Source organism: Centrocercus urophasianus, unplaced genomic scaffold, assembly GCF_019232065.1.
Source record: "Centrocercus urophasianus isolate 14NV4802_14NV808 unplaced genomic scaffold, USGS_Curo_1.0 seq_11, whole genome shotgun sequence".
Taxonomy (NCBI): Eukaryota; Metazoa; Chordata; class Aves; order Galliformes; family Phasianidae; genus Centrocercus; species Centrocercus urophasianus.
In genome coordinates, this window is record NW_024884253.1 from 40775707 (window position 1) to 40790970 (window position 15264).

General features: G+C 35.0%; 1 protein-coding gene across 1 annotated transcript in view; it reads left to right on the top strand.

The window, feature by feature from the left end:
* Positions 1-15264, top strand: part of CCDC178 (coiled-coil domain containing 178) — a 182148-nt gene that overhangs the window by 43898 nt on the left and 122986 nt on the right. Inside the window, exons 9-14 of the mRNA XM_042839033.1 lie at positions 292-434; positions 3278-3431; positions 5944-6039; positions 6154-6290; positions 8328-8511; positions 12434-12496. Of these exons, the coding sequence (XP_042694967.1) occupies positions 292-434; positions 3278-3431; positions 5944-6039; positions 6154-6290; positions 8328-8511; positions 12434-12496 (777 nt within the window). The remainder of the gene's footprint in view (positions 1-291; positions 435-3277; positions 3432-5943; positions 6040-6153; positions 6291-8327; positions 8512-12433; positions 12497-15264) is intronic.

The window sequence follows — 15264 nt, forward strand, 5'->3', positions numbered from 1 at the left end:
TAGCCACTTTTCACAATAACTTCAATGTTGTGCAACAGAATGAATGGCCTCTTGGTAATACTTCCTAATATCATGCAATTTTACAACATCTTGTTGTCTTTCACTAGGGTATTTATTGCAGAACATGTGGAATTTGTTGTGATGGCATAACAAAATACAGCTTCAAATTTAAGATTCAATTTTAAAATTACAATGAATCAAAACTAGATTTATTTTTTTTTTAGTTATTATTATTTGTGACATTGTGATTTCTATGTAACATCTTTCGGAAAACTTGTTTTATTTGCTTAGGCATCCAGAATATATTCTGATGTTCATTCTGAGCTCATGAAAATTCAAAAGACAATGGAAAGAATTGATGAGGAAGCTAAAAAGAAGATAAAATCTATGTATGAGAAAATTAAATGTGCTGAGGTGCTACTAAGTCAATACAAGTAAGAGCTGTTCAAAACAGTCGTACACGTATTAGTTTTTAGTAGTGACAATGAAATGATAGAAAATTTGCATTTAGAAAATATTTCAAATTCTCAGTTTTGTAAAATTGAGTAGTTATACCTAAAATATGTTTTTCATAGAATCCTTAGAGTTCAGACCTTTAAAGGTCATCTAGTCCAATTCCCATGCAATAAACAGGGACGTGCACAGCTAGATCAGGTTGTCCAGGTCTTGATCCAGCCTTGCCTTGCAAGTGTCCAGGGATGGGACGTCGCCAGAACCTGTTCCTGTGCCTCACCACCCTCACTGTAAAAGACTTTTTACTTTCTTTGTCTTAGTTTGCATTAGCAAAAGGTCCAATATGCAAATGTAATGTTCCATGAATCAGTTCCTGAACTGTTGGGTTTTTTTGGTTGTTTTTGTTTTTTTAACCTTATTTTACTTTAGAATATTTATTCATTCTAACAGAACTAGGCAGATAACTGGGTGATTCTAGAGAGCTATGTCAGTATTTCTTTGTACTTCTGTGAACTACAGTGACTACTCTTTATGCAAGCACACATGTAAAACATGTAAGAGCTGTTACGTTTACTTAGTGAAAACCTCTTTGCTAAAGAGGTTTCTCATGGGTATGTAAGATCGTTATTAGAAAAAAAAACTTTGTGATTTTCTATGTTTATGGGCTATCAGCAGCTTATCTGACTTTCTAAAGAAAGACAGAAAATAAGCAGTTACAAACAGTTTGTACACAAACTCATTGTAGTTCCTGTATTCTGGCACTGAAATACCATTTGTCTACCAGACTTATCTACCATGAAGCTGAACATTAAATTCTCAAATAACAGTTATAAGAGTTTTGGGTACTGCTATTGACCTTTTCATTTGATGTTCCCATTAGGAAGAATTAAGATATTTTTAAACTTGTATTGTAGTGATGCACACTAGAATAAAGCAAGACATGCAGTAGAATTTGAGAATAAAGTGTTTGCTACCCTCTGTGAAGAACGCACTCTCAAGGGGAAAAGAAGAGGGTATAACTAACTGCTGTAACTGTTTTCTTCTGGGTTTAGATTTTCTCATGAACAGAAATGGACCACGTATATTTTCTGTTTCACTAGTTTAACATATTTCCTATTTGTAGCACGTGACAATGATGTAGATTCTCGTGCATCTTGCAACCATTTTTGTTTGTGTGAATGGTAAGTTAAACTAAAAATGCTAAGGAGTATCATCATGTAACAAGTAAAAAAATAAGACTTTTTTTCTACCCTCAGTGAGGAAATCAATGGTCAAATCTGTTTTCTCAGCCATTTGATGAGCTTGTAACTGAAGTAATACCTATGTTGTCGAAGTAGATTCTTCATTTGCCATCTGAAGAGGATCAGAATAGTGTAGTGCTTATTGGAGACAAAGGTAGATTTGTGATGGCACAGACTTGAAAGGCTGCACTTCTGTTGATACACGTTTTATATGTTGAGTACCATCAGTGAGAGAACTGAAAATACTGGAGGAGGGGTATGTCAAACAGCACAGTCTGTTATTTTTGCACATATTCACTATGGCTGATAGTAGCATATTTTTCCATGGGATTGTACTCAGAAAAGTTGTAGCTGATAGGCAGTACGCCTGTTACGTATCTGTCATCAGAAATTCCAAGTATCATTTATATGGCAGGACAAGGAGAAGTGGTTTTAAGTTGAGGGAGGGAAGTTTTAGGTTGGATGCCAGGGAGAAGTTCTTTACTATGAGAGTGGTGAGGTGCTGGAACAGCTGACCAGAGAGGTTGTGGATGCCCCGTCCCTGGAGGTGCTCAAGGCCAGATTGGATGGGGCCCTGGGCAGCCTGGTCTGGTATTACATGGGGAGGTTGGTAGCCCTGCATGTGTTGGGGAGGTTGGAGCTTGATGATTCTTGAGGTCCCTTCCAACCCAAGCTATTCTATGATTCTGTGGTATGTTGTGAATAGTAGGACATAAGGGAGTACAGATATTTGAAGTGTTAGGTGCTCATTATATATATATATATATATTCTGTGACCTTTGGCTCTTGAATTATTAATTGAAGTTTTTGTCTTCATCAAACAAAAATAATAGACAAACACCAACACTCATTGTAAAATAAAACAAATGTAACAAAAGACCTGTGCTCAGCTTATTGCAAGTTCTAACAGCTCATTGTTGGAGTGTTTTCCTGACTATTGTTGTATTACCTCTTTCTGTAATTATGGGTGGTTTTTCTTCTGATAATTCAGTGTCTGCTGATACATCTGGTAGTTGGAGTAGAAATAAGGTGTTTAGCTCCTTCTTTGACATTATCTACTCTCTGCAAGTTCATTTTTACATAAAGAGTTGGCATCTTACTTGTGTAATGGCACCAAAGATAACAGTTACAAGATGATACAGGAAAAAAAAAATCACTAATGGCGTTTGTCCATAAAATGATACTGAACTACACTGATGAAATGAAGATAGCTCTGAACTAGATTTAGCCACTAGTGGAGAAAATAAATTGATTCTTATTTTAATAAATGTGTTAAACAAAAGTCTCCTACTCAACTACACTAATACCTGTTCAGAAGTCCAATTAGAAGCTGCAGAGTTGGCAGACTTTGTAAGTATAAGTGAATGGGTAGCCTGAGTAGTTTTGATTTCTGGCTGAAATTGTATGAACCTGCCAGGTTGGGTGTTTTGAAATTCTCTCATGCGTACCTGCTCAAGAAACATAGTAGAGAATCAAAATAAATCTTTACTAATTTGGATCTGCTTTACATTTTCCTTTATGGAGAGGGACTACCTTGGAATATTTCCAGATAGATGGATTCACTTCGGGTGTATTTCTATTAGGAATGAGTTAAAGCATTCTGAATTTATTTGGACCGAATACTGTATGAAGTTAAAAAAAACAGAGGAGAAGATTATAAAGGATGAAAAACACCTTGAGGAGTTAGTGAAGCAAAAAGCAGAAATCCAGGAAGATGCAAAATGTTGGAACAGCAAAGTGAGTCTTGAATATTTATAAACAAGCCAAGTAAATGAGTATCTTTTATTGAAAAGTACAGGAATGCCTGAATATTTTTGTATGCTTAAAAGTTATTATCCTCTGTAAAAGTAAAAATGCAGGTTTTGATTTAAAAGTAAAAACTGGTAGAATTGTACAGAACTCTATTGTCCATTCTTGTACTGTGCTATTAATGTTTATCATTATTTATTAAAGTTATCAATCATCTTACATTGGTTTGAGTGATCTACATATTTTTAGTTGTGTGCACATCTGCCTAATACTGGTTATCCTTCTAAGTCACCTACACTGAATATTTAGCAGTACAACATGAGTGTCCTTTTGAATTTGTTTTTTTTTTTTTGTCTTAAGGTGACGCATGAAGCCCTCTCCTGCAGCATGCAGAGTGATAGCCTGCTTTACTTGAAATTCCCCTATTTTCTCCAATATTTATCTGATACTGTTTTTGGAATCTTGCATTTTTGTACTCAGCGGTTTAAAACATGAAGTGGAGATCCTCACGCAGTCTGACTGGGCATTTTCAGTTAACTTACTATTTCATATGTGGTGCCACAAGGGAATAAAAAAAGGAATGTTTAGGTGCCTAAAACAGAACTTAGATGGCTGCAACAGAACTTGTCATGTGTGCATGCATATGTGTGCATATATGTATATAGTATCAGTAGTAATAAAAATATCAAGGTCTCCCTCAATGGAGATATTTAAAAGCTGTTTGGCCATGGTCCTGGGAAACATATAATGTCCAAAAATAGATAGACAGAGTCATACTGGACAGTCTGTAATGGGTTACTTTATACCTTTTGTTTCCAATACTCAACAGTTTATTAAAGTTGTTTGTTTTTTTTTCTATTACTGGCACTAGCAATTGCTACTGATAGAATGTTTTCAAGTGTAATCATGTCTTGTAAGTACTGTTTAAAAAAGAGGATAGATTTCACACATAGTGATAGAAAATGAAGAAACAATTGGATGATGTAAAAGAAAAAGTAACAACTGAACAATGTTCATAATGTTCAAGTGCACAAAGTTAGTTTGTAAATGTCTTCTAAATCTGTATTTATAATTTGACAACAGACACCTTCATACCTCACATCTCTCCTTGAAAATCACAAATGTCAGACATGCAAAATTAATAATTTAGGAGACAGGGGTCATTGCAAGCTTTCTGTGTGTGTGTGTGTGTGTGTGGTTGTTGACGATTAAGTTGTGTTTTAAGAAGAATGAGAAGAATAAGAAAAATGCTTTGTTTTTGAAATTACCTGAAGAGTTATATTAGAGGGGATTTCAGGATACCATCTAGAATACTTTTCGTAATGTGGCAGCACTTCAAATTGTTCTTGTCAAAATGTTTGCTCTAAAAACATATGAAAAAGAGAAAAACATTTCTGAATCATCTTCTTTAAGTACTATCAATTGAAAAAATGGAATTTGTGGGTTATTTTCCCTGTAAATGTAACCAGTTTGTCTTTCCCATACTGCCCTGCAATATTTCTTTCTTTTTTTTAAGAATCTTTCACATATAAAAAAATTCTGCTGTTCAGTCTCCTTTTCCTAGATTAATAAAAGTGCTTCTCTTCAATCTTTCTGATCAGAACGTTTTCTAATTCCTAGCCATTCTTTCTCTGTGAACTCTCTCTGTTCATTTGTTTATTTATTTATTTATGAGTTGGAATGAATTTTTAAAGGTCACCTACAGCTAGATCAGTTTCCCAGAGTCCCATCCAACCTGAGCTTGAGTGTCTGGAATTAGGGTCCCTGAAATGGGCACACTACTTCAACTGTGACCTTGCTACATCTTCGGCTTTCATTCCTAATGGCCAGGACTATCTAATAGATGTTTTAAACTAGATATTTATGTAATTATTTCCTATTTAACATCAGTGAATCATTGTGACTGTCTGCCTTGTTTAACTGGACTTAAGCAGTTGTTTCCTTAAGCAGGTTTGAATTTGAGTATCATATACCTCCAGAGCGTAGCACTTTGTATTTGTTTACCTTTCATTTAGCCTTGTTGGTTATATACCAGCTTGTAGTTTATCCTATTCCAGTTGAATGTATCTCTGAGGAGACTGTATAGTTAAGCTCTGCCAGGATATCTGTGTTGCTTCAGTCTCTTCAGGGTAATGAGAGGGGAGTGAAGCAAAGTGTTTTTCAATTTCTGTATGAATCTCTGTGTTAGCTCAATAGAGATACTGGGACATTAAAGTAAGTCTTAGAACTGAACAGAATTAAAAGTATTCAGTTCAGTTACACAACATATGTCACGTATGAATTAGCAGACCATGAGAGTGTGCTTACTGGTTCTGTGAAGTCTAAGGATTCACCTTGGATACATAACAATGGAACATGTGTATGAATAGCATTGCATGAAATATTTCTAGTTACTGTTTAATAGGCTGCCTTTTAATTATAATTTAAAATAAATTGTTTAATTTTTATGAAGAAATATAGGAGATATCTGTATTACTTAATTACTTAAAATATATTTTAGGTAGAAGATTTGAATAATAAAATAACTGCACAAGCTGATGAGAACATAGAAATATCAGATGATTGTTCTGACTTGGTTAAAGCTATGGAAGAATTGGTAAGTTCTTTATTATTTTATTTAAGTAAAATGTCTGCATACTTGCTTCTTCTGTGTTGACCTGACTTATTCTGACTTATTCTGAAAGTGTCTTAATGTTTTAATGATTCTTAGAAATCCACCAGGGAAACTGATTTACAAAGTAGAAAGCAAAAGCTTCTCAAAATCAATGAAGCACTGGACATTTTGAAACGTGAAAATGAAGGAATCCAAGGAGAAAGTGAAGAGTTTTTGCAAAAACTTGGAAATTGGTAATGTTAGCAATATAAATATTGGAAGCAAGTGTTGTTTTATCACTGAAAGTACACCTATAAAACAAAACCTTACTGTTATTTATTATTTTTTTTCTGTAATACACCATTTCAATAATATCAGATTGCCTTAGGCTGAAATTTATCACTGGCATTTTTTGATCTTCATTTGAAAGAAGCAAAATGAAAATTCTGCCAAAACCAGAATACATAGTTTGATAAAACAAAATTATGAAGTTTCTGAAATTCTCTTTGTTAACGCAAGCCTCAGTTCCAAAGGCATTTCAGTAAATCTTCTATGAACTTTACTTGTTGTTTTTTTTTTAATTTATGATATTTAAAAAACAGAATCTGAATATTGTGTGTCTCTATTTTTCTTTGAATTCTTGTAAGATATTACGCATTTTTTGTGGATCCTCAGTTTATTGATTCCAGATAGCTGTACTTTAAGCTGTATTTTGCATAATGTTCCTAGTGCATTTATAATATAACAGCAAATAAAACAGATTTTCAGTTCTTCATTTACACACCAGTATCTTGTTGGTTTTAGGTATCTTACAAAAAGCCCAACAAAAAGAAAGAGTGCTCTTTGCATGGAATTTTATTTGAGTAATACAGAAATCATAAATCTTTGATCTTACTGGGGTTCTTGGCTAAATAAGATGAGTTCTAAAGACTATAAATATTGTTCTCTTGGGGGTTTTGCCATTAAGTGCCACACAAGAGGCAGGATGTTTGGTAAAGCTCAAAACTCTTAAATGCTCTGATGTGCTGCTCATCTCTTGCCTGATATTGGCAATATTTGGTATGTCATATCAGTACTGTGATACTCTGAGCCTATCATTGTTTCCTGGTTTCAGCTGAGACAGGGCCAATCACATACCTGTGTGTTGGTTGTTGCTGAGCAATGAGAGCAGCTGCCAGGTTACACCACAACAGGCTGTAATTATTTTTTTTCTCACAGTGAACTGCCAATTTCTTTAAACTCCTCCAAACTTATGTGGCAGTTGTCAGAAAAGAAGTGAGATTGTCCTTATAGTTCAATCTTTGTTTTCAACGAGGAACAGAAAGCAGTGCAGGGATGACGTATTTGTCTTACATTACTTCATTTCCTCAGTATAGTAATGGAAAGAAATAAGTAGTTTTTATCTTAGTGACATTAGACCAGGTAAACACCAATGTATCCCAGCTACAAAGAAGGCTAATGGCATCCTGGGCTGTGTTGGGAGGAGCATTACCAGTAGGTCAAGAGAAGCGATCCTTCCCTTCTACTTATCTATGGTGAGGCCACATCTGGAGTGCTGGATGTGTTCTGAGGCCCTCAGTAGAAGAGAAACATGAATGTATTGGGGAGAGTCCAACACAGGGCCATGGATATAACAAAGGGCCTGGAGACCCTCTCGTAGGAGGAGAGGTTGAGAGCTGTTCAGTGTGGAGAAGTCTTGGGGTGACCATAATAATATTTGTAAATGCATTATGAGAGGTTTAAAGAGCATGTAGCCAGGGTCTTTTCAGTGGTGCCCAGTGCCAGGACAAGAGGCAATGGACACAAACTTGAACAGAGGAGGTTCAAGTTCTCTTCAGAGCACCAGGAGCGCTTCTGTGCTGTGCAGGTGATGAAGCACTGGCACAGGCTGCCCAGAGGCTGTGTGTGGGGTCTGCTGCTCAGAGACCTTCAGCAGTTGCTTGGACGTGGCCTGGACCCCTGTTCTGGTGTCCCTGATGGAGCAGAAAGGGCCCTGCCAGCCTCAGCCATTTTGGGATGCTGTGATTGTATGATAAAGGTTTACAGTGGGAATGAGTAGGTAAAAAAAATGGCTGTATGTAGTTGTTTGATACGAAGGAACTATCAGGGCTTACAGTCACGAATGAAGTAAGTTTAAAGTTTTAGGGAAGAGCTTGGTGTATTCAGCATTGTATAAATGGATGATGAAATCCTGCCTTTACTTTTGATTTTCAAATATTTTAGCTTCACTTATTTAATACTGAGTTTTTCTTTTAGTAAGCATACTTCATAAAAGAATTTTATTTTAACAGTTCAAGAGCAAAGGAGGCATATCAGTCAGAAGTCAAAACTCTCAGCAAAAGCATAGAGGAGTCTGAAGATCAAATAAAACAACTAAATGAAGAGCTTTGTAAAGCTGAATTATCTTATAATGAAAAAAAAGCAAAGTATGAAGAAATCCAAGAAGAAATAACTGCAGAAAAGATGACTAACAAGGTTCTACTTTTTTTTTTATTATTTTAATGTGGAAGAAAAAAAAAACAAAACACTTCTACTGCACAGAGTTACTAGGCAAGCGACAAAACAATAAGCAAATAATAATCTAGGATTTCTATATTTTTACCACGTATTTTAAAACACTTGAAAATCTGAAAAATTTGAAAAACCAGTAAGGACAAAATAAATTGCTTATTAAATGGTCACAGAAAATGTCAGGCTAATTAAAGTTTACAAATATTAAAGCATACTAAAATTCTGCTATTTGTAGGTAATTCAATGGGAATACTAACAAGTAACCTCATTCTTATATCACTAAGTGATCAGAAGAATTTGCCAATCAATATAGTTTTATGTGATAGCAAATGTAGATATTGTGCATGAGATACTGCATTAGAGTAATTATTTAGTTATCATTAGAAAGTATTTCATTATCCAGAATTGAAATATAAATTCGTTCTTATATATAGGTTTTGCCATGACTGTGTTTGTGGATTTTTTTTTGCTTGACATAATTCTTAATAAATAACATAGTACATATGCATTCAGAAATATGTGAAGGAAATAAAAAGAGGAATTTTTATACCAGGGAGATATAAATGGTGTTTAGTATATTTTTCATTAGTGTTCTTCTACTGTATATGAAGTATAGATTGCCTGGAAGGAGGAACTTCAATATTTTCCGTAACAATTTCAAGATTTCCTAACTTTTAATCAGGAAAATTAAGAACATTCATAGTATTTTCTAGACTAGTATGCATCGACATATTAGGCTCTTCACATTTTTCCTAAGTAAGCAAATCCAAGCACTGGACTCTGCCTGAAAAACAGAAAAGAGGAATTGTTGGATGTGATTTAAAACAGAACCAGTTGAAAGGCTTTTTGAGCCAAAGGGAAAAACTGTAAAACATGGGCTAGAAAACTTCAGAGCTTTTCATTGTGCCAGGTTGTCTTCTCTTGCATCAAATTTATATTACTGGCAATATCTGAATTTGCACCAAGTAGGTTTGCCCTATAAATTGTATTTTTGGTATATTATGCTGTTCTATGGCTGTATGTTTTAATGCTAAATTTGTTCTGTCTTGTTTGTATATAAATTTGTCAAGCACCGTTTTCCCTGCATTCTTGATGGTGTGTGCTGAAACTTGCACATGAATGGATGTTCAACTGCATGAGCAGGGAGTCTTTTATGGTGTTTTTTTTTTGCTTTTTACTGGGAACTTCATGGGTGCTAAAAATTAGTCTAGGAAATAAGGATTTTAGAAGAGTTTTAGGAAAAAGTCCCTGTTTATTTGCTTAATTTATATTTTTCCCTCAATTATTCAAATGTAATTTAGGATTGATGTTTAGTAATCCAGATGTTGTTAAAATCAGTGCTTCTGGTCATCTATTAATCTGACATTGTCTCTAGCAGCCTTCCTATTCAGATGTATTTGGGAAAGGATTTGTCACTAGTTCTTATGTACTTTGCATGTTTAATCTAAAAACTCCTATTTAACTTCCCTGATGGTGCTTTTTGATTTAAATCCACAAAGTTCAGGATCTTTTCTGTTTTGCTTCTTTTAGACATCATTTCATATGTTGGAGGATACAGTCTGGCTGCTGACAGCTTCCTTTCTGTTTAGTGGTATTGATTTTTCTATTTGATGTTTCCAAAACATCCATCAAGACCTGATTTGCATGTGCTTTGAGCCTCTAGTACGATATATATAAATAGTCTCTGTCTAGCTTGCAAATATTTTACTTTTTCAGCTATCCTTCATAACATTTCTAATATACTAACAACAAAAAAATCCATTTTTGAATTTTGACTACAGCGTTAATTTTTGGATTTTGTTGCTCCTTAATCTCCCTAGTCAAGTCATAGATAGGGTTAGTATCCTGGGCATGCAGCCAATCAGAAATGTATCTCATTTATGGTTATGCATTTATGGTTAGAGACAGAATTTCATTTTGTTTGTGTTCTAGTTTCTTTCTTGGCAGAACTTCTACATTAAGCCATTGTTAGTGTCCCATCTCCAATGATTGCTTTCTAGCATCTCTTAAGTTGATTCATTACCCTTGTTGTTGAGTATCTCCATTTCCAGCAGCATCAGAGTTATCATTTTGTTATCAGCTTTAATGATTATGGTTAATCTGTGGTTAATCTCAGCTACTATAATAGCTAAAGTTGCGTGGTTATATTTTCAAAACTTAAACACATGAAGCCACATACAAAGGTGGCCAGTTGCAAGAGCTAATTACAAGGTAAAAGTTCACAAGAATCACAAGAATCACAAGGTTGGAAACGACCTATAAGATCATCCAGTCCAACCGTCTCCTCATCACCATTGCCCCCACTAGTACTAAAAAAAAGTTGCTAGTTCAGTGAGAATGCAAGGAAGCTAAGATACCTCTCTGTCTATGCAATAGCTGAAGAGAGCTGAATTTTAAATATGCCCTTATAAATGATGGTGCAATTTTAAGTTGATTTTCTGGTCTCTGCTGATGTTTTGTTAGAGCAATTACCCCTTGATGTGTCTGACAATGCATCTGTCTGTAACCACCAGTTAAACTGTCTCTGTGGGCCACTGAGCAGAATAAAAAATATATTCACACAATCACCAGGTGTTATCATCAGTCATTCTAAATGATGCTGCATTTTGGAGAGCAGTCCAGAAGCAGTCCAGAAGCTACAGTTCAAAGTTCTAAGGCTCAGTAGATTTAGATTCAGATAGGTTTATGGATGTGTTAGGGGGGTATGAAGGCCCATGGACACTGATTTTTGCTCAGAGTTTTCCTTGGAGGAAATGTATGAACTTTCATCTGGAAATAAAAGTCACACAGAATCACAGAATGGCCCAGGTTGGAAGCTCTAACACCCCCACCACAGGCAGAGTCACCAACGTCCCCATTTAATACCAGACCAGGCTGCCCAGGCCCCATCCAACCTGGTCTTGAACACCTCCAGAGATGGGGCATCTACAACCTCTCTGGGCAAAAGACAATGTCTACCACTTATTGATTACAGGATTTCCTCGAAATGTACTTTCTACATGAATGCTGGTCTGCCTGTCTCCTTTTCCCATGAAGTTTGTAATAATCTTTTTTTGATTGGAGGCTTGAGAATAATCGTATTATTCTATTATTAAATAATTGTATTATGACCTGCTCATGCAAGAACATCCCTCTCTAAGTGCTGATGGCACGTGCTTCCAGAATGTAGATACAGATGTGAATTAAACATCTTGAAGAAATAGATTTCAACAATAGAAGGGATTGAGTCTGTTTCTAACTTTATTGTTGGCGACATTATGCCTAGTTTTGCCTAAATAATGTCCTTAAATTCACTTAAAAGAAAACAGAAAAGTCTAATTAGGATTTGGCTTACAGTGTGATCAGGTATATTTTAGTTATGATGATCTGCTAACGTGACATACATTAAACTAGAGGTTTTCAGTGTGCAGACTAGACTAATTTATTTGACTGTAATTCTAGAAGTGGTGTGAGTAGAACGCTCATATAAGAAAAGGTTGAAACGTTCAGATTTTTTTTCTAGAAATTATGAAAAAAGTCCCATCATAGGCTGACAGAAGGTATTGAGATTGTTTAAAATCTCAACATTTGATGTTCCATATCAGTTTAGGTGAGCCACTTCAGCTTCTTCATGTATGTTAAGCTCAGAAAATGACTAAATAAATAGTTACTGATATATTTATTCAAATTTAAAATATAGTCTTCCTTTTCTTGTAGTCTGTATTTATTTAACTACTGTGCATGAGTAAGTGTTGTAATTTCATCTTTTGTATAGTTCTGTGATAATCTAGAGAAAATTTATAAGTTGTGCTTGTCCTTACTGTGATGTCATTGCTGTTGTCTATTAATTTATTTTCTTATGTGTTGCATATGACTTTTTTTTTTTTTTTTTTTTTTTTTCCCAAAGAATCTGGAGTTGAATCTTATAAAAGAAATTCAAGATGCAAAAGAAATTTGCAAAGTGATTCAGGTAAATATGACATAAACCCATTTACTTGAAAGCTAAGTTTTTCTTCTGTGTTCTTTTTACTTTCTACCATAAATTAGCTCTGAATACATTGTAGCCAATTTATATAGAAAGGTAATGGGTTTTGCTAAGTAACTGAGTTTGTTGTTTTCTATATCCAACTAGGAAAATGCAAATACTCATGAAAACTTGGACCATAGTAATTGTATTCAAGATGTTTGCAATAACTTCCAGTTTGCTAGAAAAAAAAACACAACAGCTTTCAATAATAATTCATACATGGAGAGACAGTATCATCTGAATTTGTATTTTTCTTCAGTTTCTGTAGAAAGTACAGACTCCTACCATACTTGATACTGATGCATGTACATACAAAATGAGCCATTTTAACACCATTTGATTTTCCCCTGGTGTGAACTACTTAATTCACACAAGATATGCCACTGTTACTTTTTTAATTGTCAAATATAAGCCTTTTTGTCTGGTCTTCACTGCTGCTTTTCAACAATCCTCAGGCAAGCATTGATACTATTTCAAATTTTCTTACTGAAATTCCAAGTAGGACATTGCCATCCATTTCCATCCTTTGGAAAATCAATTCCCTCAGGTTCCTCCCTTGATAGTATGTGTAACAATCGTATTACATGTGTTGCAGTAACTGTCAGTTCTTAATGTTTCAAGTAAGACACGGAGTGGAAGCTCCAGGACTGTTTTCTGAAGAAATCCTCAATTTCTCCATTCAGTGTCACCAGTAAGAAACAGGGAGGGGGCCTTAAGTTGGAGTTATCAGAACCAGGCTCTAGCTTCCATCTGATCAATGATAGTCTGAGCAGCAGCTTTCCAGACAACAAGATAACAGAAATTAAGAGATTACCAGTTGGTCTTCTAAAGTTGGAAACCCTCTCTAGCTTCTTTCGTGGTTGTATCAAACAGAGATAATCAAAAGAGATAATCTCAAATGCTGCTCTTGGATTTACTGTGCTGTGCTGACCATAAGTTCTTCTGAGATCTTTGTTTCTCCTCACTCCCACACCCTTTTTTTTTTTTTTTTTTTGAGAGAGAGAGAGAGAGAAGTCTGATCCTTTTTATTTGCTTGTGGATATTCAACCTCCAATTGAGGTTACAAAGCTTGTTCTCTTCCATTCTGTGACTTTGAACTTGCAAGAAAGTTGCAGTAGAACCTAGCACATACATTTCACGCTTCTAGAAAGAACACCTCCAGGAGGGATCTTGCAATTCCTTTGCATCCCTGACATAAGCAAGAAGTGTTGAATGCTCCTCTTCTAAGCCTTGTGGTGCTCAAGGTTGTCACCATCCTGTGTCTTTGTGGCTGATGCCCACCTTCCCTCTAATTCTTAGACTTTGCTTCAGAGAAGGCTGAAGGGAATGCTTTTCGTCCCAGCTGCTGCAGCATAACAGGTTTTGTTTGCTGCTTCACTTTCTTTGGATTCATTACTGATAATTTTCTATTATTCATTGGAACTAAAAATTGCTGCCTTCTCTCTTGGTTCTTGCAGAAATCCCTCAGTAGTCATTCTAGCCTACTTCTTTCCTTCTACAGACAGGAACAGAAGAACAGTTCCCTAATGGGATATAAATTTGCTGCTGAGAACTTTTTTCATCGCAGTTCATGTGTTTTCACAACAGAGGTTCATCTTTATAAGTATCTCATACTTCTTGTGGGTTCACCTTTGTATCTTAGACTTCTTGTAATGTTCATTTTCGACTACAATTTCTTTAACTATTTTTTTTTCCCAAAACTAATAGAACAAAACATAACGATGATAGCAAAGGCTACTGAAAGAGCAAAATCTGTTATTAACAACTGACTATAAAAATGCGTAGCAGTTTAAAGGAGAGTCTTTTCTAAGGTAGCTAAAGGGGATTTCCTAATGCCATCTGAGTATAACCACCATCAATCCAGAATTACTTACGCTTATCTGGGGAGCTTTTCTATTCTACTTACCAATCATTTTGTCACCTGAAACTTAATCCATAACCTTCACCTAGCATAGTGAATTTGAAAGTTCTGTTGCATTAACTACTAGAAGCACTTCAAGTAAAGGTATGTTTGTAGACTATTAAAGGAGTTATTAAGGGATTAAAAGGATTTATTTTCCACCTAAAACTAAAACAGTAAGTTGTGTTTATGGTCATTCCTTGCCTTCTTTCCAGTAATCTTCCTGGAACTCTGGTTCTAAAAGGGGAAATCAAAATGGTGGCAGTTGAATTCCACTTCATTTATACATAGATATATAGATATTGGTTCTAGATATATAAGTTCTAAACAGATAAATAATTGAGTTCATGTGATGGTGAATTTGGTGTAGTAGAAATTCAAGTGTACATAAGACCCCTCTGCTCTTTATAAACAATGTAATTGCTAGTACATAATATTTCTCTTTCTTTCTCTTTTTGTATTTCTTTTTGGTGAGAGAAAGATGAAGTTGGATGTAAGCTGGCTCTTAAGCTGGTTGGTGTATTTCCCAGCCTTGAAATGTGTTTGTTTATTTTTGCAATTTTTTTTTCCTTTCTATTCTATATTCTTTCTTTTCCTTTTCTTTTTCTGACTGTTGGTTTTTTGTTTTTTGTTTTTTTTTTTTTTTGGTTTGTTGGTTTGTTTCCTGAGAACTTTCCTATGGTGATAGCATTTCCCATCAGAAAAGACTTCCTTTTTTAGCATCATTAATATTTGGAATTTTAATTCCTCTTTTTGGAATACTGTTCTTCTGTTTGCTTAAGTATTACTGTAAATTAATTGTCTGCTTCAA